Genomic DNA, 11,022 nt, shown 5'->3' with positions numbered 1-11,022 from the left:
TCCAGAAAACATCTACTTCTGCTTTATTGACTATGTCAAAGCCTTCGGCTGTGTGGATCACAACAAACTGTGGAAAATTCTTCAAAAGATGGAAATGCCAGACCACCTTACCTGCCTCCTGAGAAATCTGTATGCAGGTCAAGAAGCAACAGTTAGAACTGGACATGGAACAGCAGACTGGTTCCAAATAGGAAAAGGAGTACGTCAAGGCTGTATATTGTCACCTTGTTCATTTAACTTATATGCAGAGTACATCACGTGAAATGCCGGGCTGGATGAAGCACAAGCTGAAATCAAGGTTGCTGGGGGAAATATCAATAACCTCCGATATGCAGAAGACACCATCCTTATAGCAGAAAAGAAAAGAGGAAGTAAACAGCCTCTTGATGAAAGTAAAAGGAGAGAGCAAAAAAGCTGGCTTAAACCTCCACATTCCGAAAACTAAGATTATGGCATCTGGTCCCATCATTTCATGGCAAATAGATGGGGAAACAGTGGAAACAGTGACAGACTCCAAAATCACTGCAGATGGTGAATTGCGGCCAAGAAACTGAAAGACCCTTGCTCCTTGGAAGAAAAGCTATGACCAACCTAGACAGCATATTAAAAAGCTGAGACATTACTTTGCCAACAAAGTCTGTCTAGTCAAAACTATGAACTTTTCCAGTAGTCGTGTATGGATGTAAGAGTTGGACCATAAAGAAAGCTGAGCGCCAAAGAACCTATGCTTTTGAACTGTGGTGCTGGAGAAGACTCTTGAGAGTCCATTGGACTGCAAGGAGATCCAACCAGTGAATCCTAAAGGAAATCTACCCTGAATATTCATTGAAAGGAGTGATGCTGAAGCTCCAATACATTGGGCACCTGATGTAAAGAACTGACTGACTGGAAAAGAGGCTTATGCTGGGAAAGATTGAAGGCAGGAGGAGAAGGGGACGACAGAGGATGAGATGGTTGAATGGCATCACTGACTCGATGGACATCAGTTTGAGCAAGCTCTGGGAGCTGGTGATGGACAGGAAAGCCTGGTGTGTTGCAGGCCATGGGGTCGCAAAGAGTCGGACATAACTGAGCAACTGAACTGAACTGAGTGACGTGAGTCATCTTTGGATGGAAGAGGAAGCTAACCCGCCTCTTTTTCAACTGTGAGCTGGAAGTGGGAGATGGGAACAAGAAGGGATACAGGTACAGGAAGAGAAGCAGTGAACTGGGATGACATCACTGCAGCTAGAAGAGCACAAGTTTCGAGGCTGGGAAGGAGAAGGAGAACTAGCACAGATGTTGGGCAGGGCGAGGGAACGGCTACAGAAATAAAACTCTGCGAATCCCTGATCTGGTTTTTACTCACACATGTTTCTTCTTGGGACCAGGAGAGCTAGTACATACAGTAAAGCTCTCTGTGTCCCCAAATCTGTATTTCCTTCATCTGTACTGACATACAAGGATTTTCCAAATTCAGTGACATTGTGTCCCTGGAGTCTCCTGGTGGCGCTATAAATAAAAGTTTATTAGCTGTAGCTAGGGAAGGTCTCACTTTCATGCATTGGAGAAGGAAATGGCAACCCACTCCAGTGTTCTCGCCTGGAGAATCCCAGGGACGGGGGTGCCTGGTGGGCTGCCGTCTATGGGGTCACTCAGAGTTGGACACGACTGAAGCGACTTAGCAGCAGCAGCAGCAGGGAAAGTCTGCCTGAATTACATATTAACTGTGTCTATGAAAAAAACCTCAATTAACTAGACTCTAGTTTACAAAAATCTTTTACTGTCTCCCTTCTCTTGATCTTGTTAATGAGCAGACAGACAGATAACAAACCCTTTGTTGGCCAAATGATGTCTCTGCATGATGTGTAATCTTTTAAAAATATATTGTGGACTCTGATTTGCTAAATTTTGATTTATAATTTTTGCATCTGTCTTCACCAGGGATACTGATCTGTAGTTTTCTTAATCTGGTTTTTGGTATCAAGGCAAGCCAAGTCTCATAGGATGATATGGGAAGATGTTTCTTTGCCATCTATATATTTCTTCATTAATGATTGGGTAGAATTCAACAATGAAGCCATCTGAACCTGGAGCTTTCTTTGCAGGAAAGTTTTAAATCACAAATCGAATTTTAAAACTAGATACAGTGCTATTCAGATTATCTGTCTTCTTAAGGGAGCAGCTTGTGTCATTCAAGGAGTTAGTTTCATCAAAACTATCAAAAGCTTTGGCATCAAGTTGTTCATAAATTCCTTCGCTATACCTTCAACGTCTCCAGAACCTGTGATGCCACTTCTCTCATTCCTGATTTGGGGTTTTATGTCTTTTTTCTGTTTCCTTCTCAGTGTGAGTAGTTACTGATCTGCTCAAAGAATCTAGCCTTCGGTTAAGTGGATTTTGTCCACTGCTTTTCTGTTCTCTTTTTCATTGATCTCTGCAATGATCTTCTTTAAAATTAATAAATTTGTTTATTTTTGGCTGCGCTGGGTCTTCACTGCTGCGCTTGGGCTTTCTCTAGTTGCAGCGAGCAGGGGCTACTCTTCATTGTGGTATGAGGGCTTCTTATTGCGGTGGCTTCTCTTGTTGCAGAGCATGAACTCTAGAGCACGGGCTCAGCAGTTGCGGCACACAGGCTTAGCTGTTCCGTGGCATGTGGGATCTCCCCAGACCAGGGATCAAATCCGTGTCCCCTGCACTGGCAGACGGGTTCTTAACCACTGGGCCACCAGGGAAGTCCCCACAGTGATCTTGACTATTTCCTTTCTCCTACCTACTTTGGGTTTAACCTGCTTTTCTTTCACTAATATCAAGTCCTTTGACCATTTGTAAGTCAGGGATTTTTTGAATTGTAAGTCAAGGCTATGGTTTCTCCAGTGGTCATGTATGGATGTGAGAGTTGGACGGTGAAGAAGGCTGAGTGCCAAAGAATTGATGCTTTTGAACTGTGGTGTTGGAGAAGACTCTTGAGAGTCCCTTGGACTGCAAGGAGATCCAACCAGTCCATTCTGAAGGAGATCAACCCTGGGATTTCTTTGGAAGGAATGATGCTAAGGCTGAAACTCCAGTACTTTGGCCACCTCATGCAAACAGTTGACTCATTGGAAAAGACTTTGACGCTGGGAGGGATTGGGGGCAGGAGAAGGGGATGACCGAGGATGAGATGGCTGGATGGCATCACGGACTCAATGGATGTGAGTCTGAGTGAACTCCGGGAATTGGTAATGGACAGGGAGGCCTGGCGTGCTGCGATACATGGGGTCGCAAAGAGTTGGACATGACTGAGTGACTGAACTGAACTGAACTGAAAAGACCCCTTAAGAGATAGGTGAGTTGCAAATATTTTCTCCTATTCTAAAGGTTGTTTTTTTTTTTTCATTTTGTTGACTGTTTACTTTTTTATGCAAAAGATTTTAGTTTGATGCAGCCCATTTATTTATTTTATACATAATTCTTATAATTAGAAATAAATATGATTTAACATATCTATGTTGCTTATAAATTTATATAACATTTATACTTTAATATTATATATTTTATATATTTATATTGCTTCTTAAAATTTTGTTTTATAATTAAAATATTTTAATTATTTATTATGACAGAGGATGAGACGGTTGGATGGCATCACTGACTCGATGGTCATCAGTTTGAGCAAGCTCTGTGAGTTGGTGATGGACAGGGAAGCCTGGCGTGCTGCAGTCCATGGGGTCACAAAAAGTTGGATATGAATAAGCAACTGAACTGAATTGACCTGAATCATTTATTTAAAAGTATACAAGTCTCCAAGTGTCCTTGATTTTCTTATTATCTATTTTGACTTTACATTTGATTCCACTATGGTTGTAGAATACACTGTATAAGATTCCTGCTCTTTTAAATGTGTCTTGGTTTGTTCTGAGTCAGGACGAGGTCCATCATGGTGTACATCCTTGGCACATGGAAAGAACGAGGGGTCTGCAGTCATATGAAGCGCTGTCCAGCTGGTGGATGGCCCCGTTCAAGCATTTGAGAGAACCTCCTTGGTTCCACTTCTACGTGTTCTGTCATTTACTGAAAAGAGAATGCTGGATTCTCCAGGTGTAATCATGGATTATTTACTGCCATCCCACAGTTCCACCAGTTATCATTTTATGTGTTTTGAAATACTGTTATTAGGTGAATAAACATTTAGACTGTACTGTTCTCATGATGGGTGGACTCCTTTAGCATTAGCAAACAACTCTGTGTCCCTGGTAATATTCTCTGCTCTGAAACCTACTTTGACATATTAGTAGGGGCATTCTCACCTTCTTTGCTTAGTGGTAACACATGTTTTTGCTTTTAATCTATTTGTATCTTATGTTGATAGTACATTTAAGATCATATAATTTTTAAAGAATCCAATTTGACAGTCTCTGCCCTATAATTGGGTATTTAGACTATTTACAATGTGATTATTTATATATATATGGTTATGCTTAAGTCTATTGTTTTGTTAACATTTTTGGTATTTATCTCATCCATTCTTTGTTTTCTTTCCCTCCTTTTCTTTCTTCTTTCATGTTACTTGTATATATTTATGATTTTATTTTAACTCCTTTGTTGGCTAATTGGCTATAGTTTAAAAATTTAGTGATAATTTCAAGGCTTATGGACTACATTTTATCACAGTTCACCTTCAGATGATATTTTATCACTTCAAAGAAGTACGAGAACCTAACAACAATATTTCCTCAATTTCTCTCCTCCCAACCTTTTTGCTATTGTTAGCATACATTTGGGTTTTACATATGTTACAGGCTCCATAGTACACTGTTATTATTTTTTGCTTAAATAGTCAATTATCTTTTAAAGAGATTTAAAAAGCAAGGATAAAAAAAACACCACCACCCACACATTTATCTGTGGAGCACTCTTTCCTGGTGCTCTGAACTCCTTTGTGTCCATGCATGTTTCCTCCTGGTATTATTTTCCTTCTGCTCGAATGGCTTTCTCTAACATTTCCTGTACTGTGGATCTACTAGTGACAAATTCTTTCAGTTTTACATGTCTTTAAAAGTCCTTATTTTGCCTCCATTTTGCCTCCCAGATATTTCAGTGGGTTAGAATTCTACGTTCAGGTTTTCTTCCAGGACGTTAAAGATGCAGTCCCATTGTTCTCCTGCTGTCACAGTTTCTGACAAGTGATCCACTATCATCCTTGGCTTCTCTGTTTCCTTTCTTATCGACTGCTTTTGAATTTTAAATTTGTCATTTTTTAAGCAATTTTGATTATCAGGTACCTTGGTGTAGTTTTCTTCATGTTTCTTGTGTTTGGGGTTTGTTGGGTTTCCTGGATCTGCAGGTTTATAGTTTTCATCAAATCTGAAAATTTCTTAGCCATTATTTCTTCAAATTTTTTTGCTGCCAGCCCCTTGTAGGGGCTCCCTGCTGCTGCTGCTGCTGCTAAGTTGTGTCAGTCGTGTCCGACTCTGTGCAACCCCATAGATGGCAGCCCAACAGGCTCCTCTGTCCCTGGGATTCTCCAGGGAAGAGCACTGGAGTGGGGTGCCATTTCCTTCTCCAATGCATGAAAGTGAAAGGTGAAAGTGAAGTCGCTCAGTCGTGTCCGACTCTTTGCGACCCCATGGACTGTAGCCTACCAGGCTCCTCCATCCATGGGATTCTCCAGGCAAGAGTACTGGAGTGGGGTGCCATTGTCTTCTCCGGTAGGGGCTCCCAGTACACACATATTCAGTCACCTGCAGTTGTCTCACAACTCAAGGATATGCCTTTAGTTTTATAAAAGGTTTTCTCACTGTGCTTCATCTTGGAGAATTTTTATAACCATGCCTTTAAGTTCACTAATTTTTTTTCTGCAATGTTTAATTGGTTGTTATCCCATACTTTTCATGTCACATATCAGAGTTTTCATTTCTAGAAGTTTGAGCTGGGTCCTTTTAATATCTTCCATGTCTCTATGGAGCTTTTTTATGTGGAACAGACTTAATGTCCTTGACTGCTAATTTGAACATCTGTGAGAGTTCAGAATAAGTTTTGGTAGGCCAATTTTTTTCCCCTCTCATTATGGATCATATTTTCCTGCTTCTTCACACATCTGGTAATTTTTGATGGTAGCAGTGAGTGTAGAGTAACACGTTGTATGGGTTATTTGGGAAGAGACCCTCTGGGGCTTCCCGATGGCTCAGGGAATCTGCCTGCAATGCAGGAGACACAGGGGATATGGGTTCGACCCCTGGGAAGATCCCCTGGAGGAGGAAACAGCAACCCACTTCAGTATTCTTGCCTGAAAAAATCCCATGGACAGAGGATCCTGGTGGGCTACAGTTCACAGGGTTGCAATGGACACAACTAAGCACACACCTCGGGGACCAGATTCCTTAGAGATAATCAGGGCACTGAGACCATTGGAAAGGGCTTTCCTAAAGTGCTGTTAATAGATTTCCTCGTCTGGAGACACGCCTGCATATTGGTGCCCTCACAGGGTACACTGCCCACTTCACTCAAATGGCACATGGTCCTTCTGAGCCTGGAATTCCCCTCCTTCCTTCTTCCCAGACTGAGCCTACTTTCTCTAAGGCTGAGGTAATTCCTGCTTCCTGAATCCTTTAGGAGCCCCTCACACAATGGCCTGTAGTGTGTGCTCAACATATGCTTGTGGGGTGAGAGGAGGCCTCAGACTCACCCCTCAGCTGGGAATGCAGCCAGAGTGGGGCCCACACCTTCTCAACTCTTGGGGAAGAGCCCTGAGGGTGGGCGGCTCCCCAGCACAGGGACAGCTGAGAGCGCCGGGGTGCTGGGACACCTCGCCTGTGCCTCTGTGCAGATTCATTCACCCCAAGGTGGGCATCCCTGTCACAAATATGTCTTCTGACCCTCACTCATGGTGGCCACATCAAGGACTCACTCCAGGAGCTCTGAGCTTTGCGGGAAGCACATAACGTGAGTACTCGGAGGCCAGATGCCAGCTGGGGAAGGGAGAAGCAAATTCCCAGAAACACATGGAACTTTAATCTCTCAGAAACTCGGACCAGGGTGATCATGAAAAGTAAACGACGCTCAGTCTCAAATGGAAATGTTAAAAACATCTCCTAGTGGGATGACTGCCTTTAAATAAACAGGTGGAACAAGCTGGTTAAGGCGCTAAGTCACAGGATAGTCCCAGCACCTGCAGGCATTTACAAGAAGACTGCAGGCTAGGGCATTTCCAGCTGGGCCCGGAAACAGCTCCTCAAGCATTATTAAATGTATAATTCCTCCAGCATCGAGCAGACATGAACGTAGGCTCTGGAACAGCCTTAGAGCACTGCAGCATCGGTGCTGTCGACGAGCCCTCCCATGTTCGGCTCCAGAGACAACCAGGCCCCTGGAGACAAATGTGACCAAGAGGCAGTTTTAAACCAGATCCCTTGTTCTGAAATAAGATGACCAACTGTAAATTCCATGAGAGTTCAGCAGCAAAGTGCGGTTCTGAAGGGTCATCAAAAGATTAAAGCAGAAATAGCCACTCTGAAGACTAAAAATAAAGATACCCTCTATTTCCAGGTGCTAAAAGCTACTAAAATCCTGATGGGTACAAGAACTGCAGTTGACTGAACATGTTCTGGAGCACTGGTGGCCCCGAGGAGCAGGTTCAGGTGGCCGACCTTCACCCTTGAGGGTTTGGGGGGAAGGGGACATCTTTTCTGTCCCTCTCCCCACACTGGGCTTCATGTCACGGTAGTCTCGCCCTTTGATGCATCCAGAACCTTTGCACATTGTCCCTAATGGCAAGAACAGTGCCAGTGAACTTCTCAACACATGATGTAGATGACAAAGGTATTGAAGTGGGAGAGAAACAAGGTTCTGAAATAACTTTCCCAGAAAAACCCTCTTCAGTTAAATTTGATGAAGGGCAAAGTAGAAGTGACCAAAAGGTATAGTTTCCTGAGCCCCAAGGTCAGGCTTTCAGATCGCCAACAAAAGGCTTTAGTATAGCAGAGGCAGGCTGGGTAGAAATGAGGTTTTATCACTACTCCCCTCACGCTAAAATTTCTAAAACTGCTTTACACACTGGTCCTAATCTCTGCAACCATACTGCAGGAAGTGTTATTAACACAACTTTACAGAGACGCATGTGATGGCTGGGGGAGGTGAAAATGGCTGGCTTAAGAAATCAATGGGAACAGGCTGCATCACCAGTAGTCCCGTGAATGCTCCCTGCACTGCACCCCACCTCCGGCACCACTGTCACATAACCAGCCCTCCCGCCACACAGGTTCAAACTCAAGAACCCACCTGGCCCTACTGTCACCTTGGCATCCCAACCCTGGCCCTTCCTGACCACTGGTTCTCACCTACGTGGCCACCCCCACTCCCTCTGGTTGTGAATTCATGTAGCAGCCGGGTCAGTGGCCCCCTCCCACCTGGGTTAACATTATAATCTTTTGTTACACTGAGGCACACAATGCAGCCCTACCCATAAGATTTGCCCACTTTTTGAAAAGTCATCCTTGTGATAGGCAGGTGTGTGTATTCACAGCAGACGATTTGGTCCCCAGTGGACAGTGTTGGGGGCAGGGACAGCTGAGCTTTGCAATACCTTTGGCCTTCAGCACAATTCTGAGTACAAGGCCCTGCCAAGGACTTCAGCAGCAGACATGTGACTGCAGGCCCGCAGGCATGAGGACAGGGGTGGGAAGGTGCTTGCTGGGAGTAGAGCTGGAGACGGGGGCTGGGCAGTCACGGCTGAGAGGTGACTAGTGCTATGGCCCGAGCCCTACAGGTGACAGCTGGGGCCTCCATGGGACTGTTGCTAGGGTCAGGGCAGGGGAAGGAAAAGCATCAACTGGTTGAGGAGACCAGTCAACAAGGAATCAGGCAGGGTCACTGGCTGGAGGGGTGGTTATGGGTTGGGAAGGGGCAGTGCACAGAGACAACAGGTGAGCCGAGGGCCAGTGTGACAGACCACGACTGGACCAAGGGGAAGCAATGCCTTTCCTGGGAGGGAGGGAGGCCATGGAAGGCAGGAGGCCAGGTGGAGTGGGCGTGGATAGCAGTGCCAGGCCCCCCGACCTGCTCTCAGCAGCCCTCCTGTGGTGGTGGGGGGAGACAGATATTACTCACACTGTCCACGGCGAGGATCTTGGCCCAGATGAAGACAAGGAGAGGCCGCAGCTCCCTGGCTGAGCTCTGGAGCAGCTTTAGCACGTACGGGAAGATGCCCACAGACAGCGCCTGAGAGAGAGAGCATGTGAGCCCCACGCTGGACGGGGCAAAGTACATGGCGGCCTCAGCACGGACAGGGAGCTGCGAGGGGCAGGGCTGTCCTCCCCGACCTCCGGTTCTTCTCCTGGAAGCAACCCAGGCCTGCCTGCTTGGGCTGCACCAGTACACGCAGACCACAAGGTAAGAGACACGCCAGGCCTCCAACCAAGTCTACCCATGATGAGTCACACATGGCCTCCCTGCTGGCTCCTGGGAGTGGAAGTGGGCCAGCTAGGAGAGCTCGTGCAGTCTTCCTAAGTTTTAGGTTTTCCCTCTTCTCCTTCTTGCTGAACTATCAATTATCACTCTTGGTTGACAGTATATAATGAAACAACTTACATACATCAATGAAGGTAAAACAACATGCTGAGCTCTCATGTGCCTATCACCCAGCTTCAGCTCTGTCAAACCAAAGGGTGCGGCATCCTGGCTGGCCCCGCCCACTGTCCTCTCCTGAATGTTCTGAAGCACCCCCTTAGGTATCACATGGTGTCATTTGTAAACACTTAGTGTTTCTCTCTAAAAAATAAAGTATCCTTTATGAAAACATGACCACATACCATTACCACACCTAGAAAATGAACAGTTACAATTATTTTTTAATAATATAAAACATTCAGTTCATGTAAACTTTCTGTTTCATGAATATTAATTTTTCAAATTCCAAGTTTCAAACTTTCATTTGCAAACAGAGCCCCATAAGGTCCGCACTCTGCAGCTGGTGGGGGTCTCCTGAATCTGCTTTTATCTCTAGGCCCCTCTTGATCTCTTTCCCTGGTGATCCGTGTGGTGGAGAAATGGGTCACTCAGTGTTGTGTTTCTACTTCTCTGTAGAATGAATGATAGTGAAGTGTTTCAGAGTTGTGCCTAAAACCAGAGTGAAAGGACAGTGAGTGAGGCTTCACAGGCTGCTTCCAGGAGAACAGGCACCACGTGTGGCAGGACCCAGCCTAGAGGCTGCCAGCTTCCTGGTGTGACAGGGGAGAGCCCCTCCTTAGAGGATGTTCTTAAAGGACACCTGTCCCACAAAGGTAACGCCTAACAGCGGATGGGAAAGGGCCCCCCACAACATGACAATGAAGGTGCAAAGAGAGGTCCATGGGGCCTTGCGGGTTTAATGGCCACCCCCATAGTCACGCTTGGCTGCATGGCCAAGGACCCTTGATTCCTCAGTTGGTGCCCCCTCGACTCCTCCCCTGCTGATGCAGGAAGCACGCACCAGGCTCACTGCCCAGGGACCCAGGTCCAGAAATCTGCCCAGCAAGTCCAGGGCTCTCAGCCGGTGTACTTGGCTCAGCAGCACCTGGAAGGGAGAAGAGGCAGTGTCAGTGCAAGGCACCCCACATGACCCTGGAGGAGCATCCCCAGGAGCTGTTCACCCAGGTCGGTGGGCGCCCCTTTCTCTACGGCTCACACTTTACACAGGCTGGGAACACTCCATTTCTTCAAGAACAGGTAAATGACGTGCGCACTGTAGGAACTATTAGAACAGACACTTTCTAATGGTGTTTAAGAAAATATTCACTGATGACACTAGTCCATTCACTTCTAGATGCTCTTTTCTAGGTATAATGTCCCGTTTGTTCTGAATTCAATGAGACTACTGTATTTCTCATCTCCTTGATGAGTAAATGATACACTGTCGGTCTTACTCCACAACCCTAGATATGTTTGATCATATCACTGCCAATGGCAGTACAGAAGTACATGTCTATAAATGTGCATATTTCATTTAAACAATCTCCCTCTTGCTAGATTTTTAAATTATTAATACATTTTTGTTATTGTAAAAATGCTATGATAAAAATACTAACA

General features: G+C 45.4%; 1 protein-coding gene across 3 annotated transcripts in view; it reads right to left on the bottom strand.

The window, feature by feature from the left end:
- The window catches only part of RPTOR (regulatory associated protein of MTOR complex 1), a 320,305-nt gene that overhangs the window by 65,041 nt on the left and 244,242 nt on the right, over window positions 1-11,022 (bottom strand). For all 3 annotated transcript variants that reach the window (XM_040244786.1, XM_040244787.1, XM_040244788.1), the window contains exons 12-13: window positions 10,427-10,510; window positions 9,067-9,177 (exon numbers count right to left, since the gene is read on the bottom strand). In XM_040244786.1, the coding sequence (XP_040100720.1) occupies window positions 9,067-9,177; window positions 10,427-10,510 (195 nt within the window). The remainder of the gene's footprint in view (window positions 1-9,066; window positions 9,178-10,426; window positions 10,511-11,022) is intronic.

This window comes from Oryx dammah, unplaced genomic scaffold (assembly GCF_014754425.2).
Source record: "Oryx dammah isolate SB20612 unplaced genomic scaffold, SCBI_Odam_1.1 HiC_scaffold_8, whole genome shotgun sequence".
NCBI classification, from domain to species: domain Eukaryota; kingdom Metazoa; phylum Chordata; class Mammalia; order Artiodactyla; family Bovidae; genus Oryx; species Oryx dammah.
Note: the sequence above shows the minus strand (reverse complement) of the source record. Positions and strands in the feature narration are given on the sequence as shown.